This window comes from Miniopterus natalensis, chromosome 11 (genome assembly GCF_054644295.1).
Source record: "Miniopterus natalensis isolate mMinNat1 chromosome 11, mMinNat1.hap1, whole genome shotgun sequence".
Taxonomy (NCBI): domain Eukaryota; kingdom Metazoa; phylum Chordata; class Mammalia; order Chiroptera; family Miniopteridae; genus Miniopterus; species Miniopterus natalensis.
This window is the reverse complement of record NC_142091.1, coordinates 35,974,540-35,997,172: the sequence shown is the minus strand read 5'-3', so window position 1 is coordinate 35,997,172 and position 22,633 is coordinate 35,974,540. Positions and strand designations below refer to the sequence as shown.

General features: G+C 38.8%; 1 protein-coding gene across 5 annotated transcripts; it reads right to left on the bottom strand.

Moving 5' to 3' along the window:
* Positions 1-1,381: 1,381 nt before the first annotated feature.
* Positions 1,382-19,748, bottom strand: ALG8 (ALG8 alpha-1,3-glucosyltransferase). 5 transcript variants are annotated; one of them, XM_087821635.1, is made up of 13 exons: positions 19,633-19,748; positions 18,168-18,246; positions 17,070-17,263; positions 14,518-14,627; positions 13,546-13,613; positions 11,040-11,166; positions 10,679-10,782; positions 9,778-9,898; positions 6,574-6,713; positions 5,314-5,453; positions 3,917-4,014; positions 3,536-3,608; positions 1,382-2,001 (listed from the first exon to the last, which is right to left on the bottom strand). In XM_087821635.1, exons 1-13 carry the CDS (start codon positions 19,746-19,748, stop codon positions 1,770-1,772), a joined length of 1,602 nt encoding a protein of 533 aa, XP_087677761.1. In that variant the 3' UTR covers positions 1,382-1,769. The 5 variants fall into 5 exon arrangements, with proteins under 5 accessions (XP_087677761.1, XP_016051830.1, XP_087677762.1 ...); XM_016196344.2 differs by having other exon boundaries at positions 19,598-19,707; XM_087821636.1 differs by having other exon boundaries at positions 5,314-5,419; positions 6,574-6,672; positions 19,598-19,707.
* Positions 19,749-22,633: the final 2,885 nt, after the last annotated feature.

Genomic DNA, 22,633 nt, shown 5'->3' with positions numbered 1-22,633 from the left:
GTCAAGTATTACAGCTGTTAAGGGTAGTAGACCCCTGGCATGGAAGCACATGGTGGGGGTATCAATTCTGGTGGAGGGTAAGAAAAGGTAAAGGGAGAGGAAGACCCATAAAAATATGAAGATAACCCTGGTCAGTGTGGCTCAGTTGGCTGAGTGTCGTCCCATGCACCAAAAGGTCGCTGGTTAGATTCTTGTTCAGGGCACATGCTAGGGTTTTGGGCTGGATCTCCAGTAGGGGGCATGCAGGAGGCAGCTGATTGATGTTTCTCACATCGATGTTTCTCTCTCCCTCTCCCTTCTTCTCTAAAATCAATAAAAACATAAAAATATGACAATACTTATTGAACACAGTATGTCTCAGGGAGGGTTCTAAATTTTTTATGATCAATTTAAAGATGAGGCCACTGAGGCAAAAATGGCTAAATAACTTGGCTACAGATTTTAAAAAATCATGGAGGTAGAATTTATAATCAGGCTGATTAACTCTAGGGCCCCAATTCTTAATCACTACACTGTACTACCTTTATATTTATAGATATGGTAGCAGTTAAGTTGAATCTTGAAGTATGAAAAATCAGATGACAGGGAAGAAAAATCAGCAAAGAGGAAGGAGAGTAAATGGCGTGAACGAAAGAAAGCAGAAGTACAAAACAGCATGGCACCCTGGGAACTTTGAATTGTTAGGACAGCTGGAACACAGGAGGCAAGGGGCAGTGCGGTGAGGCAAACAGGCTTGAGGGGCTAGACTCCCCCCTCCTCCCTTTGGCAAAATTCCCATCTTTATCTCTGCAATGAGACTCTAAAGAGGTCTGGGAAAATACAGTGAATTTAAGAGATGGAATAGCTGGATTAACATCCCAGGATGCCAATGACCTTGGAGTCTTTCCGATCCTCTAATAGGGGATACTGGGTAAATAAAAATGTGTCTAAGTTCTTAGTGTCAGCTAGATAAATGTTGGCTGAATTTCAATGTGCAGCAGATATTAGGCAAATTGGGGTCCTAGATAAAAAGTGTATTTGAAGTATGCTTAGGGGAGGGCGAGGACAAGACCAGGCTGCTAAAACCACTTAAGTTTGCTCATATGAGGAAAGTCTGAGATATGGCAGCCTTATCAAAATTGCAGTGCTTGCTGCTAGAATAAAGAAACTGTACAAGATATCCTTAACTCAATCTAAGAGATATGGTTTATAATCTCTGCTGACAGGCGAAACCATTCATTAAATATTCCCTCAGCCTTGTGAGTATGGTCATTGTATAGTTACAATGGAAAAAAAAAAATCCTGGAACAAGGTGTACAGAACGGGGACAGTACACCATCTACTTGTGTGTGCACCAATAGGAAGGTATAGGAGTGGTAATGATTCAAAATATTCTTGTGCAGAAATACAAAATGGTATTTTATTTATATCTCCCTTAGCACATGATTCTAATTGTGATTTATAGCCTGACAATGATTAGAACAGGCTACAAATAATCATTCTGTTGATCAGACTCTCTGATTGTCTGGAGCAAGCACAGCAGTCTGAATGATCTGACAATTTTAACAGCGGAGGGAAACATTTGTTTCAGATATGTTTCACTGCTTATGGAGGACAAGTGGCTTCTCACCATGGTGACAATCAGGTTGCTAGGCTGGGGAAGGCCAAGCCTAGAAGAATGGTTCTCAAACGGATCTACTGAATGGTTCATGCCACCAGCAACTTTCTTCAAGTTCTGATTAATTTCCCATGAAATAATTACTTGGAATACATCCAAGCAGTTCCTTTATTCATCGCTTCTTTGTCTTGCCAACAGGAGGGTCAGTCAATACTGAAACAAACAGTCTGAACCAAGCATATGTGATGCCCACTGCACAATACGCTGAGGTCAGTAACAAAGGGAGAAAGGAGTATTTCAGCTTCCAGGAGGTGAAAGGGAATATGAATTCACAGAAGACTTCCAGAGGCCCCAGGCCAAGGAGGTAGAAAGTTTCCATCCAATTAAAAAGAGGTTTTTCTTTCCTGAAGAAAAAGGGAGAGGTGGTTTGATTTAGATGAGTCATTCTGTTTTTTTTACAAACATTTCTCAGCTAAAGCTTCGCATTTGTGCTGTCTTGACAAGAAGTACAGCCAGAACCAGAGTCAAAAGAGTGCATTCAATTTGACATTTAGAAAAAAATGATAATGATATACCATTATATTATCTCAACAATCCAAACGTACCCAATTATCATCTACCTAGGCTGTCACTTAGCTCTGAGAGAGAATTAGCCGTGCATTTGGAAGAGGGCTGGATGCTGATATTGGAATAAGAATGTGGGAAACAATATATAATTTGTTTTGGTAAAATAACATATATTTTGCTATTTTACTTTTACCATTTTTAAGTATACAATTCAGTATCATTGAGCACACTGACAAAGTTGTACAACCATTCCCACTATCCACTTTCAAAACACTTTCATCACCCCAAGCAGGATCTCTCCATTCCCTCTCGCCCGTTCCCATTACTGCTAATCTACTTTCTGTCTCTATGAATTTGCCTATTCTAGATATTTCATATAAGTGGAATCATACAATATTTGTCCTGTTGTGTCTAGCTTATTTCACTTGGCCTAAGTTTTCATGGTTCATCCATATTATAGCACATATCAGAACTTCATTCCTCTTTCTGTCTGAATAATATTGACACACACACACACACACACACACACACACACACACACACACACACACACTGTGAATAAAGCTGTAATGAACACTGGTATACAAGTATCTGTTTGAGTACTTGTTTTCAATTCTTTTGGGTATATAGCTAAGAGGGGAATTGTTGGGCCACATGGTTTTAAATAAGTTTAAGTATAATTAAATATATGAAGTTTTATGAACACAATTAGATACGAAGCAAGCTTTTAAAAATTATACAGATAACAACACATAAAGTTTAGAAAAGAAAAACATTCTACCCATGATTCCACTCCACCTATAATTCTAAGATATGTAAGAATTTTTAGTTTTATGTATCTGTATTTATGTGGTTTTACTCATAATGCATATTTTACGTTTCACTTTTTAGTTCTCATAAAAGGTTTTAATTTAAGCTAACTAGTCCCTCCTCAAATATTTCCCTAAGTTACAGATATGACCTATGTTGTCATGTCAGAGTGATGGGATTATGGGTAATTTCTCCCTCTATTTGCTGATTTTTTGTGATGTTATATTACTGCTAGTAAAAATAATTTTTTATTTTTTGTTAATCCTCACCTGAGGATTTTTTTTTTTTAGAAAGAGTGGAAGGGATGGAGAAAGGGGAGCACGAGGGGAGAGAGAGAAAGAGAAACATGGATGTGAGAGACACACTGACTGGTTGCCTCCCACACGCCGGGGGATGGAACCTGCAACCCAGGCACATCCCTTCTGTGGGTGGTCCGATACTCTAACCACTAAGCCACAAGGGCCAGGGCAGTAAAAATAATTTTTAAAAGGCTTATTGCACATTTAGGAGCAAACTATTCACAAGAGTAAATATAATATTAAATGCAGTTTATTGGATTACCTGAATAGCGTCTTCAGTGAGGAAATACTATAAATGGTAAACAGTAACATGAGTAAGATTTTAATGGGAAGTTCTGTTAAAAGAAGAAAAAAAAGCAGATGATAATTTAGTTAATAAGAACAGGTCTATGAGACTTAAGGCTATATAAACACTCTGACACAACTATATAGTGCTAGTAGTACTTTTTGAGCTTAATTGTACATTTTTGTGACATCTAAAGGTACTGAGAATTAGGGACAAATTGCAGGTTTTACTTAAGAGAATGGATGAGCTCTCTCGTAAGAGATTTTAAGGTTGTTTAAATCAGATAGTACTAATCTCTAGTCTCTGATGAAAAGGGCATGGCAATCAAACCTGTTGAGCTAAAAAGAAGCTGTTTACCTGGTGCAGTGAAGAGCAGAGGGAAGAGGGAATAATGTCCTGTTGTGGTCAGAATCAGGAAAATCGAAGCATCTCCTGCTTTTCCCACTGAGAGAAGGCTAAAAATAAAAATTCTCATAATTCCTTAAAACAACAAATGAAACTTACACTTACAAATAGCTTGAATAAATTGCATCTATTGTCACTTCTAGAACTGACTTAAGCATAATACAACATACTAATCTTTGCTATAAGTCCAATTCAATTGTGAATATTAATTTTTTAGTGGGAATCTTTAAGAAATTGGTACAAAAATGTACCACACTGAATTGGGGAATATTTAAAAAAGAATCTTGCTTCCTTGAGTAATCGCCTACTCCCAAGAAAGGGATATTGTGGGATGGGAGCTGCCTAGTGGTGGGTAGCCAGGCAACAGAACTTGGAATTTAATTTCCAACCCTACAGCTCTTCCCTTGGATAATGCCTGGCACTTGCTGGTGTTCAGTAAGAATTTTAACTGAAGACATTAGAAATTTTGCTCTATTTTTAAATTTGGAAACTCCAAGTTGCTAAATGAACCCAGGCAAACCATACACTGGCCTGACAAATTTGCTTCATGTTCTTTCAGAGCTTGAATGATCTCTCTCAGGACTTAAGAAAAATCTCAAGAAAAAAATGCTAATTCTATTACAATCTATCTACTGGGTTTCCATTACATATAAAATGGACACTATTGCATTTAAAATGCCTTTTTAGCATGGCACAGTGAAAAAATCGTAAGACTCAGCAACATAAAATTCAGGTTTAAGTCCTACTCTGCTATTTGCTAGCTGTGTGACTTTGAATAAGTCACTTAAACTCTCTGAGCCCCAGTTTCTGCAGATGTTAAGACAGGGGATGATATTCACTTATGTTAATTATCTTAAAGGTTGTTGTAAGGCTCAAAAGACTGCAATAAGAAAAAAGAAAATGAAAACCACCAAAATAACAGTTCTGTAAAATCTGAATGCTATACCTATGTTAGGTATTATTGCATAACGGACTCCATCCTTAATCTTAACTAACAACACTTAACAAGGAACAGTGGACCTTATTTTCACAGATGTGAAGACACCAAAGCCCATGTTTTTTTCATACTATGCTGCCACTCAATTTCCAGACCTAAAAGCTTTGTGTCATGGTTCTTAACCACCAGAGTACCCCTCACACCAATATATGCCGGAAAAATATGCACAATTTTGCATACCACAGAACCTTCACAGGTTGCAAGGATCCCAAGTTAGGTATAAACCTATTCCTGTACATTTTTACCTTTGCCTACCCCACTGAACATGTCAAGAAGGGACAGATCAAAAAGAAAACAATAGTGTCGCTGTGAAATATTCCAGAAATGCTGACTGACTGAGTTATCTGCTTACCTCATTGGGAGAACTGCTAGAAGTATGGCTTTCTCATGGACGTGCCACCCAAACATGAAAGAGCTCAAGGCACAAAGGATCAGACATCGGAGAAAGCCTCTGGGCCCTTGGGGTTTAAACCAAAGACAGAAAATAGAGGGCTAGAAACAACAGGCAAAGATAAAACTTCAGTATCATTTAAAATAGGCATTATGTGAATACAATTTGCATCATCTTTGTAAAACAGTGGGTCTTAAGACTATTCTCCACTAAACTGGGATAATTCATCACTTTGTGAACAGTCCATAAAAAATTAACATAAAAACTATTAAGAAAAAAAGGCATTCAGATATATATATATAATTCATCAACATTAATAAGAAATGATAATTAAGTTCTAAGATATCCACTATAACCCCTTATTACATCTTCATAATTGTCACTGAACCTATAGGTCAAACTACAAAAGTTTGTAGATATTTTGGGGCTAATACATTAGGTTTTCTATACTGATAAACACCTAGCTTTGTGTAATTTGTACTAAAACTATGGCCTTCCATAAGCAGCTTACAAGTCTGAGGTATTAGAAAAGAAAGCTTTACCTCAGAACATGTGAACAAGTAGGCCATAGAACTTAATTACCAACCAGTACTGCCACGTAATTAAGTGGGAACAGTGTCTTGACAGTAGGCTTGATCACTCAGAAACCCAAATTAAAGGTGAGTACAATTATCGATAGAATTGAGTTATTTTTATTGAATTCTACTAAAATTTCACCATGGAATTGAAGGCATCATAATCCCTAACAAATAAGAACACAAAGCCTCTAATAGCATCTGACTCATATCAGAGTCTCATCTGATGCTCACAGCCACTGGTGACTCCGTCATCATCAATATCCATGCAGCCCAGATCAACTCTGGATTTTGGATGAGTTAGCCATGGATGAAAACAACATAAACCTGGGACGTCCTGACTATAAACATCTTCCTCTTTCCCCACAGTGTGGCCCACGCCCCCTCTTCCATGGGCTTTTCTCCTTCCTCATCCCAAGATGAACAAGTGGTCTAAGAATCTTTCTCTCACAGAGGCTTTACTAGTGATCCTTCCTTACGGTGTTCCGTCGCTCTAAGAATTGCTAGGACATGCCTCAATCTATAGCAGGGGTACAGCCATGGAATTTGTGCTGTGTTGAAAAAACTTGCAAGTTGAAATTTAACCAGTCACACAAAAGAAATGAAGAGAAAACTCAAAAGATGAGTACCACGTGTGAATTCTTACCAATATGGCAATAAGAGTGCAGATGAAGGTGGCCAAAGGAGTCACTGAGGGAAGGACTGTGTGTTGGAACTGCTGAACCAAACCACTTGTCATTGAGGCCTTAGGAACCTTGCTGGGATCAAGAAGTTTCAATTTCAAACCTGCATAGTACGTAGACATTTTGTTTTGTTTTGATCAATGACACACCAAAAAAAAAAAAAAAAAAAATCTTTATTGATTTCAGAGAGGGAGAGGGAGAGAGAGAGAGAGAAACATCAATGAAGAGAGTCATTGATCGGCTGCCTCCTGCACGCCCCCTACCAGGGATTGAGCCTACAACCTGGGCATGTGCCCTGACAGGGAATCGAATCATGATCTCCTGGATCACAGGTCAATGCTCAACTGCTGAGCCACACTGGCCAGGCAACAACACACCAAATTTTACCAATCAATTCCTTGAGAAAGAAAAAATAAGCTATGAAATCTTATAATTAGTTCAAAGTTAAGATTTCATTGACTCTATTCTGTGCTATTCTATCTAAAATGCTGCTGGTCTTGAGATTATACCATGTAAGGCAGCTGTGGGTATTGGAACAGGAAATATGTGCAGCTTAACAGGAACCCCATTGTAGGCAACATGAAGAGCAATCTGCTCCCACCTCTAAAATGAAGTAAGCTTTCTGAAATACAGGTCTGACCATGCCACACCCCAGCTCTGGATCCTTCATTGCCTGATAAAGTCCATATTCCTAAGCATAGAATACAGTGTCTTCCATGATCGAGCCCCTTTCTTCCTCTCCAGCCTTATCTCCTCCATTTTCTTAAATGTAACCTGGCCACAATGAACTGACATACCACTCTCAACACTTATGTCCCTTGGCATAGGTTACTCCCTTTGCTTAGAATGGCCTACTCACTTTGCAAAGTTAACTCCTAATTTACTCATTTGAGAAAACTCCTAAATCAAGAAATTAAGCTAATTTTTCTTTCCCTGGCCAGGTGTCTCAGTTCGTTGGAGCGTCATCCTGTACACCAAAAGGCTGTGGGTTCCATACCTAGGTTGTGGGTTCAATCCCTGGTTGGGGAGTGTACAGGAGGAAACCAATCAATGTTTCTCTCTCACACTGATGTTTTTTTCTCTCTCTCAAAAAAATCAATAAAGAATATATCCTTGGGTGATGATTTAAAAAAAAAAAGCAAAACGAAATACAGCTCATTTTCCTGTGGGCCAGGTATACCTTCTACAAGTCTCTATCTAGTGTTCACTACACTGCACTGTATCTGTTTACATACCTATTTCCTCTACTCTACTGGGGATTCCTTAAAGGCAGGAATGGTGAGTAATTCAGTCCTATCCGCAGCACATCAGAGTTCAATAAATACTTTTTAGCCCGGCCGGTGCAGCTCAGTAGTTGATTGTCGACCCATGAACCAGGAGGTCACAGTTCGATTCCCGGTCAGGGCATAGGCCTGGGTTGCAGGCTTGATCTCCTGTCGGGGGCGTGCAGGAGGCAGCCAAACAATGATTCTCTTCATCACTGATGTTTCTCTCTCTCTCTCTCCCTTCCTCTCTCTGAAATCAATTAAAAAAACCCCCCATATATAAATGTGTGTGTGTGTATATAAAGAAATACTTAATAAGTGAACCAGACCCGAGGACGATAATGCAAACCCTACCTCAAAACAAGCCAATAGGACAGTCAGGAAGTCTGAGCACCTACACAACCCTGTCCTGAGCCACTGAAAATCAGTGAAATGTAGGTAAGTATATACTACTAAAATATTTCCTAGTCATTCACCTCTTCCCTTTTCCTTCAGCCTGATGATTCTCTCTTAAAGCTAATAACGATTTCCCTGAAACACAGTTGCCTAATCTGCCACAGACCTGCCATGTTAAGACATCTTTAAGACAGATATACAAAGTAAGTTAGCAGTTTCTTGACTCAAGACAAGGCAAGTGGCCCTTGTACCTCATGCCATACTGGTTGTTTAAAGCGTTTTTGAGATATGTTAAGAAATTAGTTTTTAAGAATTCCACGTACATCAAGGCTAGATTCACAGCGGGTGAAGGATTAGTATCAAATTATGATTTCCTACAAGTATGTATCAAAAACAGTAAAAACAGTCCCCATGCATTAAGCATCTACCCATGTGCCAAGGGATTTGCAGCCATTATTTTTAGCCTCCCATCCCGAGGCACACAGAAATGGAGTAACCAACCATAGGTGGTAGAATTGATCCCAGTTCTGTCTGGTTCCAAAGCCCCTGCACTGACAACATACCATTTCTTTATTACTACATTTGTTTCACACAACACGTTTCATGGAAATAGGTAAAGTACTATTATCTCATTAGAGTGAGGAAAGCAGGACTAAAGGAATCAAATGACTTGCCCAGTGCCACACAGCCAGCAATTTATGCAGGTGGGCCTCCAACCAAGTCATCAGATTCTAGATTAAGGAGTTGGTAAACTCTAGCCTGGGGGGCCAAATCCAACCTGTGACCTCTTTGTGCATGGCCCTGAAGCTATGAATGGTTTCTATATTTTATAGGTTGTAAACAAACAAACAAAACACCTACATGGTCTGCAAAGCCTAAAATATTTACTATCTGACCCATTGCAGAAAAAGTTTGTGACCCTTCTCTGGATCCTGCCACTTCCCATTGACCTAGGCTGTATTCACAAATGAAGACTGTGATTTTCCAAAACGACTTATTTTCTATAGAACCATCTCAAGGTATAAATTATTTTTCATCACAATCCAAAATTAAAAACATAGCTTAGGTTTTCCATTTCTTCTCATCTCATGCTAAAATGCATGGCTATCATTTTACTTATTGGTTTATTACTTTGAGTTACAACTTACACATTCTTCTGTCCTGCTTCTTTCCATATTTCAGTTTAAAAGTAGGGTTAACTACTGAATAATGTTTTACTTAAGGCAAAAATTACCTTTTAAAAATGGCTAAATATTTTATTTTTTTCCTGCAAGGAAAGGGTCAACAACCTCATTGCCACAGAGCTTTTATAAGACACGCAGACTGTTTACTGCAATGAAGCCTCAGTCCCTAGAACGACTCCCTTGTTCATTCTAAAAGCTGAAATGCAGAACTGAAGAACAAATGGTTCAACCTCATTCAAAACACAAAGCAGGTTTTTTCATTTCTCAATGTGATTAGTCCTTTCAATATTCAGAGTCTAAGTAAAAAAGCTTGCTACCGTACCGATGACAGTCAGTACTTTGTCCAAGGCATTGTACAAAGCCCAGAAGTTTGGAGCCCAATACGCATGGCAGAGGCCCCGCTTGAAAGGGAAGAGTCGGGAAAAGACTTGAGGCAGCTGGTTCTGTTGAAAAGATTAAACAGTGATCAATCTTTTCCAAATTCAAAAAGAGAACCACATCTATGGATAGTATGTAGAACGTTATGAGGTCTGAGTTCCAGTCTTTGATCCTTCAAGTAAGTAGTGTGATGCTGAGCAGTTCACAGAAGCTCTTCTGTCTAACCTTCTCATCTGTCCAGTAGGACAAGAAACACGGAAGTACTTTGAATGCCAGTCCAATACTATTGCCAGTCCAAGTATAATAATGGAAGAATTTAGGAGGTGCAAAGAAAGGCTGCAGCTTATTCAAGTTTACTGAAGAGAAAGTGAAAGCAGGGAAGACTTTACAAAAAATGCAGTGCTTTCCAGTTTTAGGAGGAATTAAAATTACTCAGTTGAATTCAGGGTGAGGGAAGAAGGGATAAAAGAAAATATTTGTTGAACATCTTTAACATTCTAGGTACTTTAAAATGCTGTCAGTGAAATGACTGTGAAAGTGCCTTAAGTATTGACTTTTAGGTTTACAAATAAATTTTAGCAAGTAGGCAAGCTAACAATTATGGAGCCTGTGATAATGACGATCGACTGTGTGTGACATATTGTTAAACATACAAATATATACACATACGTATGTGAATATGCACTAAAATGACTCAAGAAATACCATCCCTGTGTTTGGAGAATCATACTGAAGAGGAGTGAAAAAGGACTAGGTTTGTCTGTTTTATATCCTTAAATTTACTATTTTTTCTAAACAACAACAACAACAAGCATGTACTACTTTATAAAAAAGAAAAGGCTTACCAAGGCTATGAAAGGACCCAACGAAAGAGCAGAAACTAGAAAAACAATCAGTCCCAGGGAAATTAGGCGGACAAAGCTGAAACTGTTCCATCGGATGGACCCATCTACAGAAAAGAAACATTCTCATTAACCAGGAGCATGGCAAACCATAACTTACACCATGTTGTGAAACCGGGAGGATCCCGATAGTACGCCAATCTTTATGATGTGGCAAGAGCAGAGAAAAGTCAGAATGGGTAAAGGTGACATAGGCTCAATAGCTGAGAGATAGCTGTGTGCTTCATAAGATCCCTCACCAAGCAAGCCTCAAGTCAAGAAAAAATAAAATATAGGAAGTTTTGCTATTCTCACTAAAACTTGCCTGGTTTATTTGCAGTGAAGCAGTAAGATCGTAGCAGATATATACCATAAGCTGGTGCTACGTAGAGGTAAATGTGCTTGAAATGTAGGAGAACAGCAAAGAGAAATGCTCCTTCCATATGCCTTTTCTAGGAGATTTAAAAGGGAAATATCATTTTAAAATCCAGGGTAAATTAAATGCAGTAATGTAGTATCCTGGATTGGATCCTGGAACAGAAGAAGGACATTAGTGGAAAAACTGGTGAAATCTGAATGTACTAAAATTGGTTTCTTAGTCTTGATAAACACATTATAGTTACATAAGATGGTAACATTAGGGGAAATGGGCAAGGGGTACAGGAACTCTATACTATCTTTGTAACTTTCCTGTAAGTCTAAATTTGTTTAGATAAAATTTATCACACAATAAAAAACACCAGAGATGGTTGCACAACAATGTGAATATACTTAACATTACTAAACTGTCTTAAAAACGATTAAGGTGGTAAATTTTATGTTGTGTATTTTAGTACAATTAAAAAAACCCCACATATATTTTTAAAGATATTAAAATCAAATCCTTTTCATTGTTTTTGTAAACTAACATAATATAGAAAATGAAGAGTACATGATTTTTTATAATTTCCCCATCTCAGACAACTATGCACCGTATATCAGGTCATAAGGCAGTGTGAGGGAAATAAAATGTAAAATTATAAAACAACAACAACATATTTTTAAAGATATATTCTGAAATACTTAACAATGAAATATGATGTCTGAGGTGTTTCAAAATAATCCTTTGTGTGTGTGTGTAGATTACTATGCTATTTTCTCTACTTTTGTATATGATTTAAATTTTCTAAAATAATTTTTTTTTATAATTCAGGCAAATAGTGTTCATGCAATATAAGGTGAATACAGGCAAATAATTCCAGCTGGCTTTTATATTGAGTCTAGTGGGTTCATAAATTCCTTATTTCAACAAATATTTATTAAGTTCTAAGCTTGATGCTGAGGTTCAAAATATATCATCCTGACAACACACTACAAATTCTCCCTAAGGAATTAAAGCCCAGATAATTAAATTACCTCCCCCCTTATAAAGTTTTATAATAGCTGGAGTTGATTTCTGGAGAGAAGCTATGAATGAGAGTATGGATGAATACATATAATGCTTCGCTACCAAAAAATTATTTAAATCTTATATAATAGATCAGGTAACATATAGTATTATCAGGCTGACGGCATCAAGGATAGTACTTGATCCTAGGAGAACTAAAGGTATTCTGATGAAAAAAACAAACAAACCGAGTCGACTGTAACTAAAGAAGTGTGAATTCTACCTACCTCACAGGAATTTTGGAAGGATCAAATGGGATAATGTCCTGGGGTTCAGCAAAGGAAACTGTCAAAGGGACCATGAAAGGCCAGGTTCCTTCTCTCACTGTCTCATCAGGTGTGGTCTAGAATAGATGAGTTGGGAATGATAAGGAAAAAGAATAAGATGCTTCCAGATCTCTCTTCACCAATTTTATAATTTATTTAAGATTCAGAGAAGGTCTAGGTGGTTCTATAGCTAAACTTTAACTTATTTGTTCAACAACCCTTCAACAATCATTCATTGAATACCAATTATGTTTTAAGTACTATGTGGCGTTTTATAGTTAAAAACAAAACAAAACACACAACTTATCCAGACATTGATAGTTGACAAGTAACTTTAAAATAGATTATCAAATGTGATCTTTCCAAAGGCCCTGTGAGGTAGATAAACCCATTTTACAAATAAAAATGTAACAAGGGGTAAATTTCATTTTACAGATGAGAAAACTGAGGCTGAGAGGGTTAAAGGACTTGTGTTAGGTTAATGGTTCCCAAACCTAACAGTTTATTAAAATTCCCTGGGGATTTCTAAACCACAAGCCCAGAGATTTTGATTCAGTGTGCACAGGGATGGCCCCAAAATCTGAATTTCTGATTTTTCCCTCTATAAAAAGGAGACTAATAATTATAACAACCTCACAGAGTTGCAAGGTTTGTTCAATAAGATATTATACATAATGCACCTAATCTGAAGCAGCCAATGCATTTGAGTAACCCCTGTCTGAGTCACACAGCATATTAGGGTAGGTCAGGATTTCAATCCAGGTCTTCTGATTCCAAATCCCATACCCTCCGTTACACTATACCACATGCTTCCTTCTGATGGTAAAGCCCCACCATAATAGTTATTATATTGTAAAAACTGTTGAAGATTTCACTCCTAGATAAATGATCCCAACCAGATGTAGAAACTCAAGTTTACTTCAGGACTGCCATACTCTCACAAGTTTTTAAGAGTACAATTTTCTTATCTGTAAAATGAATAAAATTTTCAAAAGAGAAGATGGAATTTGTGAAAAATACTCAATAAAAGTGGTTGGTAACTCAAATAAATTTACCCATCACTCACCATACTGTTGCCTTTATAGGCTAAAACACAAACGTAAGGGGGAAAACATCTGATTAGCCTATTTTGTGTTTACCTGAAATAATCGTGCAATGGATAGCAGCATTAATCCAAATAAAAAGCCGTTGTATTGGAAATGGATATCTGAAATTAGGTCAAGAAAAGACAACAAAGGATACCAAATTCATAATGAACTGTGCCCGTAGATTAAGTTTAAAAATGGCAAATGCTTTCTTAATAGGCAAATTAAAGACAAACATATAACTACTAGTTTAGACTTCTAATAAATGTGTTTTCTATAAACAGCCAAATCCTGGATAAACTCTTAAATTAAAATTTATGAAAACCAGAAAATTCTCCCATGTTTTTTCTACCTTAAAGACCCAGCAACTAAAGGGCAAAAGGATTTTTTAATGTTTTTTAGTATTAGTCACCAGAAAGGAAGGGACCTAACAGCTAATGAAGGCCATGAGCATGCAGCACTCCACTGTTTATAGTATTATACAATCTTATTTATTAAGCCTCACAATGAACCTGTAAGGTAGTCTGAGCTCTAAATCAAAGTCTGGGTGTTTTCCTCCAAGCCAGGCTACTTCTGTGAAAACTGTAAAAATTAGGCTTCTATTACTAGGATTTTAGAGCTTTGCCTGTTAATATGTGGTAAACCAAGAAGGCAGAAAAGCATGAAGTCCTATCTGTTCCCATATGCAACACTATGATATGCTCTTTCCTATAGAAGGTATTAGAATAATGTGTTATAAAACTGCTTAATAACTACATATTAGATTAATCTAAGAATCCTAGTATATTGCTTTATTTTTGGTTTAACTGATTCTCACATATCACCACTAAATTTACAGGGACAAAGTGCCTAACAACCACAGTCAGGTAAAGCTGGGGAGAGACTAAGGTTTTGGGAACCCACTAACCTACCCCACACCCATTTCCATAAGCAGCTCATGTTTCAGAATCACCATTATTAAAAGAATTAATCTTATAATTAATATATAACAGAATAAGAGAACAGTATATAAAATGTCAAGGATACGGTCCACAATTAATAACCCAAAGTTCCACAGTAGTAATACTGACAGAATAAACTTTGGCTTCTCTGTAAGTTCTTTACCTGCTTTTTTCCCATCAATGCATTTACAGCACCTACATTGAAAAACCAGGAAAGAATCAGAAACAACTTTGATCTTCATTAGAACATCACAACACTCCCACAGAGTATATACATTGTGATACACTCTGGTACATTTCATTAGCCATTCCTAATAAAATTGCCCATGCAATTTTTTACTGCTTTAAAAGGTGATAGTAGAAACAAAGACCGCAGGGTGGTTCTGTCTCAGCTATGCTGATTTGAAACAAAGTCTTTATACTTAATAAAATTAAAAACAGCTCGGCCGGGCGTGGCTCAGTGGTTGAGCATCGACCTAGAATCCAGGTGATCGCGGTTCAAATCCTGGTCAGGGCACATGCCCAGGTTGCGGGCTCGATCCCCAGTCAGGGGTGTGTAGGAGGCAGCTGATCAATGACTCTCTCATCATTGATGTTTCTATCTCTCTCTCCCTCTCCTTTCCTCTCTCTGAAATCAATAAAGATATATTTTTTTAAAAAAAATTTTAAACAAAAAAACCCAGCCACTAAAATCCCCAAAATAATGATTTTGAATATCGAGAGGGCACATACTTTTTCAGTCCTTAAGAGTAAAAAATGCAGACCAGGCCCTGCCTGGTGTGGCTCAGTTGGTTGTAGTGCTGAAAGGTTGCTGGTTGGATTCCTGGTCAGAGCATATACCTAGGTTGTGGGTTCGATCAACTGGTAGGGGAGGCAACCAGTTGATGTTTCTCTCATACACTGATGTTTCTCTCTCTCCCTTCCCCTATCTCTAAAATCTGTAAAACACATATCCTTGGGTGAAGGCTATAAAAAAGCAGACCAGGATGATGCAGAACTCTAAATCATCTACCATCATACCAGCCAGATGAGTAACAGAGCTTCAAGAGTTTGGGAAGGGGGCAGAGGGAAATACAAAACAGATCCAGGAACTTGCAGCTCCTGCTTGTCCAAATAATTTAAAAAACCCTTATAAAAATGTATGTCATGTAAAGGTAGTGATATACATATTATTAAGTGACAATATCAGCTGATTCCATTCTTATCTTATAAAAATTATATTTGGACACAGAAAAGAGGCTGAAATAATATGCACCAAATTGTTGGTAGTGAAAGCTTTAAGTGGAGTAGCACAGGTCATTTTTACTTTGTGTGTATATGTGCTTTTCTGGTTTCTAAAGTTTTGACAATGAGGATGTATTATTCTATTAAAATTTTTTAAAATGTGGTTCATTTGAATATTGTCATATTCTAAAAACAAAGAAATCTAAAACAAAAAGTAGAACACAATAATATAATTAAAGAGCAGTGAAAAATGCCTGCTTTTCCCCCAAGGCGCCTCAGTTTCCTCATAAACAGAGATAGTAACCTTACAGGGTAATTGAAAAAATTAAGTTACTAATCTGTACATAGTGCCTGGTTCTGGGAATTGGCACATAGATTTCAACATTTTTATCTTACTTAACTGCTCTCTTTACATTGCAGATGGACTTGAACTCTACTTGCTCTCTCTTTCTGCTTGCACACATTTTCCCTGGGAGCTTGAATTCAAACATTCTGAGTAAAAGGGAGTGCATTACAAATTACCTTTCCTTCCAACTCTTGTGAGGTCATAAACAGACTGAAAATTAGGGTGTCAAACAGGAGTTACTCCATGTGAATAAACAGGGGTTAACACATTCCCAAGGGACTCTTTCCTGAATGGGGTGAGGGTTCAGTCTAGAAGGTCTCACACACAGAAATGATCTATTTATGACAAGGGTCACTGAATGAACACCAGTTACTGCTCTGTCACAATCATACCAGCAAGCCTAAGTATTATGACAGAAAAGAAAACGTTAACCCAAAACTTACTACTTGGAAGTCATTGTGCAAAACGTTCTATATATGTATATTTAAGTACTTAAAAGTAATTTATAGGTAAAAGATACAAAGCATAAAAATACAAAATAGGAACACAACTTAAAATTAGTAAAGAGTCTTCATGAAGGAAAGAATTCAGATGATAACTAAAAGCATTCCATAAGATTTCTTGAGTTTACTAGAATGAAAACTCCATTGGTGGTTAGCACAATGCATATGTGTGCATGAGTGTAGTGTGCTGTATGTATGTGTGTGTAAAGAACAGGGTAGGTCATGGAATCCTCGGGGGTGGGGGGCTGCTACAAGGAAGGAAAGAAAAGCATATGGAGCCATTTGGGGAGGAGAAATGGTTTTGGAACTCTACTTGGGACTACCTTTCACATCACTCACAATCACTTGTCCTACCTCTGCCTTGTAACCTCACTTTCTCCCCCACTTTCTTTCACAAGATTCAGGTAGACTGCTTACTGTAATGACTCACTGTGCAGCTTACCACAGTTTTGGACTGTTCTAAATTTTGCTATATATGAACTTTGTTTCCCCCAATGAGTTATAGATTAATACTGTAATTATTTCCTCAATACTTTCCACACAAAATGACATTCTCAGACTTACTCACGCACAGCATACACAAAGAGTGCATCTGTAAAGATGACGGAAAATCTCTGGAAAAGTATGGTCTTTGAGCTGGTATAATTCAGATTGTGGATATTCAGCATCTCTTGATCAAAATATTTGGCAACATGTGACAGGGCATACTCAAACCATGCAAAAAAAGGGGGGTAGTCCAAGGTCCACTCTGAAGTTGCCTGTGGTAAAAATTGAAGATAGAACATATCCTAAGTAACTGAATAAACAAAAGAGGGTGCAAAGATTCTCTGATTTTTAAAGAAGCACATGAAATGAAACTGCATTTAAAATATGCCACGAACAGAACACTTTCTTTGTTAACACTGAGCATAACATCAAAACCTGTACTCTAAGTATGATCTTCAATTTCTTTAGTCAACTACAGTACAAAGGAAATTAATCTAAAACCTTGTAATAATAAACTTGATTATGACATAGTTCTATTCATCTAAATACAAAAAGGAAGCTATGGCATAACCAATGACTCACTAGCCTGGGTTCAAGTTCTGTCTCAGAGACTCAACTTTCCTATTTGTAAAATGAGTATCACATATAATTTAGTAATTCATACCAGAAATAAAAATAAATGGTTTTTATAAAAAATAATAGACTAGTTCGTACATTACCAGATGCCTACACAGCACATTTGATTGTTCCTTTCCTCATAAATTGCAAAATGTCAGGGAAAGATAGGATTGTAGACATAATTCATTCCAAATCCTCATTTGCCAGATGAGAAACTAAGGCTCAGAGAAATGAAATATACTTTCAACACTGTGGCAGAGTCAGACCTAGAACCCAATTTTTCCTCTTTCCCAACCCAATGTGCTTTCAAAAGAGGTGTGGCAAATATTTTAATTACCAATTTATAGTTTGGTAAATTCATTTTGAAGTAAAAGAATTCCCTAATAGTTCCAGAGGGCAGAACTAAGGAAAGAACACACTTTTTATAAGGCTTTATTTGACTTATGATCACATCGAAACTATTTTAATATCAATAATACTTTATGATGTCACACATCATCTTGAAAAAAAACACCCCCTCCCCAAAACACAACCAAAAAGGTGAAAGTTGAAACTTACCTCATAATACCACTGTGACATTGGCAAACTGTGAGTGATAGCAAGCCAGTTTCGGTGTACTTCAAAATCTGTGGAATGGCTATTGGAAATAATCAGACGAATAAAACGAAATTTTATCAATTATCAATTTCACATTTCTAACATTATGCTTTTAAATGGACCAATACCCCCTACATAGTCACAGCTCACTATCCTTTAAAGACACAAAGAGGCATTACATAATCCTGACACCTCACTTATCTGGAGGCCAGACCTTCTTTTGGAAAATTCGAGGAAATTACAAGTGAAAAGGGTCTCAGAATTATCTAAAGGGCTGACCAAAAGTCCAAACATACTCTTTTTCTTTTTAAAATATGTCGTTACTGATTTCAGAGAGAGGAAGGGAGAGGGAGAGAGAAACATCAATGTTGCACAAGTCATTGATCTACTGCCTCCTGGACGCCCCCTACTGGGGATCAGCCCACAACCCAGGCATGTGCCCTGACCAGGAATGGAACCCTGATCTCTGGGATCACAGGCTGATGCTCAACTGTTGAACCAAAGGCTACCAATAAACCAAACCCTAAACAGGGAAGGAAGGGAAAAAAGAAATGAGGGAAAAAGTCAATGGAGAAGGGTTAGGAAGGATGAACAGAAGATGGAAACTAATATTAATATATATTAAGTACTCACTGTATACACATTACAACTTGGTGGTTGCTTTCTGGCTGGTTTCCAAGCTCTCAGACTTGGTCCTGCATCCATTTTTTACACTGCAGTCTAACCTGTTATCTGACCACTGCCCACCTCATCCTGTGCCACTCACCTCACTTACTGCTCCTAGCTACAATGGCCACTTTCTGTCCCTAAAACGCGGAGTTATTTCCTACCACATGGCCTTTGCACTTGCTCTTTCCTATGTCTCAGTTGCTTTTCACATTGCTCCTTCTTTTTCATTCTTCGGATTTTAACTGAAACATCACCTCTGAAAAGAGAAGTAAAGCCTTGCCCTACAGTCACAACCTGAAACTCCAGTGTTTGTCTATCTACTCCCACCAACTCCACCCATGGGAGGAGGGGAAATGCCTTCCTCTCCCCGCATCTCCTGAACTCTGAACAGTGCCTAGCACAGTAGGCAGCTGATAAACATTAGCTGAATGAAGAGTGGAGGTGGGTGTTTCTAACCTGCATATTCAGGATGAGGGCCCTGAGGCTCACAAACATTCAATAAGACTACGTCTGGCCTGAACCCAGACAACCGGGACTAAGATATAGTTATAAGGTCAGGCAACAATCAATAGGTAGAATGGGAAGCGTAGCAAAGGCGAAGCGGCGACTACGCAACTTCAAGTTCCTTTTCCTTCTCACACCCGGGTCAACCGCGCTTCTCTCTCCCGCCCTGACCGACCGCGGGCCTCCTAGCCCAGCCCCTGGCCTTGCGGATCCCTTACTAGGTAGGGATGAGAAGGCATTTGAGAAGAGTCACTCCGAGCGCCAAAGCCGAAAACCAATTGCCACCACTTCTCGCAATACCGAGCGCCGCCATTGCTGCCGACCCGCGCGCTTTCCACCAACTAGATCCGCATCCGGGATCCCGCGCATGCGGGGAAGGTCCTCTGAGCCGGCGCCGTGGGCTGCGCGCATGCGCCGCCCCGCCCCGCCCCGCTAGCGGGACCGCAGTGCTGGGGCGTTTAAACCTCCCGCTCGCTGTCCTTTCATCGCCACGCCCCACTAGCGACTCGGGAGGGGTTCGTACGCCTGCGCGGGTCTCTGAGGAGACGAGTTAAGTTTCATAAATTTATTACTTCACTTTTTCCCCCACCCCATTACTTTATTCTTAAGTTCAAGTAGTTGCTGGGCGCCAGCTCCGGGTCTTGACTTTGCCTGACGCTGAGGTACCTGTGCGACAGAAAACTGTTATCTCTTAGACACCTTCACATGCTAGCGGAGGAGACAGACTTGTAATGAGAGTTACAACAGGAGCATCGGCTCCGGGTAGAGAATGGTATGAGCAGAGATACAGAGGTGAAAAACGTTCTGTGCTTCTAGAACTCTGAGCTAGGGTCTTGGTGTAGCCCTTCCTGAGTGAGGGGACCCATGCTGGAGGCAGGTGCTGTCTCCTGCTTCCCACACTTACTGACGTAACATTCGGATTCGGATTCAGTAGGCCTAACACACTCCTAGATCACGTCAGTGCTGCTGGTACCTGGACCATAAGGGCCGAGGCACAAGGAATGAAGTTAGCCTTCTTTCCCTCATGTCCTGACTATCTGGGTTTGGACAAATGACTAATCTCTCTTAACCTCGTTTTCCATTTTTTTTTTTTTTTTTGGTAAGTGGATTTTGCCATTCCATTCAAGACAAAAGCAGGTGTAGTCCAGTTATGTTTTTAGTGCTTCTTCCAATGCCCAACATAGAATAGATGCCTCATAAACATTTGCTCAAACAAATATATTCAAGACACTCTTGTAGGCACTGTGTGGGTTATGAAGATAGTTTATTGTCCCCCTCAAGGAACTCAGACTAGGAGAAACTAGTCAGGTGCCCAAATCACCATGATACCAGGAAGAATGTGCTAAGTGTTCTCGTGCAGAGACAGAAGTATCTCCATAAAAACAAAGAGGAGGGAGAGAGTAATTCATTTGGAGGTATATATATCTACTAAGGTTTTCTGGAAGAGGTGGTTGTTTGAGAAGGTCTTAAAGAAAAGGTAATCATTTTTAGGATGGAGGATGGGAAGGAATGGTATTTTAGGCAGAGAGAAGAGCAGGAAAAAGGGGGCAGAGAGGAAGGAGAGTTTGGGATACGTTCAAGGAATGGTAAATGTCTGGGTAAAACTGGAGCATAGGTTGTAGGGGGTGGGAGAAGGTGTGGGGTAAAGGCCAGGTGATGTCTGACCTTGGGTATTACTGAAGTGGACATTTTGGACTGCTTAGGATTTTTTCATCTACTTCCAGTAACGACCCTTGATTTTCACTCAGTGATTGACTCTACCTTATTCTCAGTCCAAGTTGGTTGGTCAGGGCAGGTCCCATCCCATACACAGGCCAGACCCAGACCAACCAATGTTTGGCACAACACTGCTGACAGTGACACATACCCACATTAGACCAATCAAAGCCTCCAAAGCTCAATTTTTCTTACAACTTGTACTTAAGATATGGGAGAAATGAATTCCCTTTTTTCCTAGGACTGGACGTAGGCTTGTGCACGCTGGAGCTACAGCACCATCTTGCCACCATGAGGGGGTAGTGTGACCAAGAAAGAGATTAGAAAATAATAATAAATAATAATAATAATAATAATAATAATAAATCAAAGCTGAGAGATGGAGCGAGAGATACTAGCCCTGGTGAAACCAGCACTTCCATTTAACTTCTCCAGTATATGAGGCAATAAATGTACATATCTCCTTCTTAAATTTCCATAAGCCAGTTTGAGTTGCATCTTCTACTTGCAACCAAAAGAGATTTGGCAAACATAGCCATGCTAGGAGTTTTTATTTTCTCCTGTAGGAGACTGACTTAATGAAAGGATTAACATGAGCTGGTGACATGAACCAGTTTGTGTTTTGTCAAGCTCACTCTGACATCTGGTGGAGAGACAAACACTCTGAAGCTAGATGGACCTAGATTTGAACCCCATTTAGATTTTAGAAAGTGTTTCAGTCAGGATACTACCAGAGAAACAGAACCTGTAGGAGGATATGGGGAACAGGGTAGAAAGGGAGGGGGAGGGTGGGAGAGATTGATTGATTGCAAGGAATTGCCTTTCGGGATTGTGGGGACTGGAATCCATAAGGCAGATCAGCAGGCTGGAAACTCAGGTGAATTTCTTCCTCCTCCAGGAAACCTCAGTTTTGCTCTTAAGGCCTTTTTAACTGATTGGAAGAAGCCTATCCAGATTATTGATGATAATCTTTATCTAAAAGTCAACTGATTGTAGATATTAACCACATCCACAAAATACCTTGGCAGCAACACTTAGATTTGATTTAGTGTTTAGTTAAATAACTGGGTACTATATATAGTCTAGCCAAGTTGGCACATAAAACTAACAGGAAGTTACTGAATTTTTAAAAAAAAAAAAATTTTTATTGATTTCAGAGAGAGGAAGGGAGAAGGAGAGAGAGAGATAGAAACATCAATGATGAGAGAGTCGTCATTGATTGGCTGCCTCCTGCACACCCCGGACTGGGGATTGAGCCTGCAACCCAGGCATGTGCTCTGACTGAGAATCGAACCACTATCTCCTGGATCCTAAAGTCGATGCTTAACCTCTGAGCCACGCCTGGCTGGGCCTGAATTTTCTTAAGTCTTTATTTCCTCAGCAATAAAACTGAAATACTGATCTTTACCTCACACATGAAAATACATGTAAAGCAGAATTTTGCATAAAGCAGAGCATCGTGCTTGACATAGTAGCAGTTAAGTTTATGGGAATCAGTGAAGAGGCTTTTGCAACAGTTTAGAAGAGCAGGGTCTTGG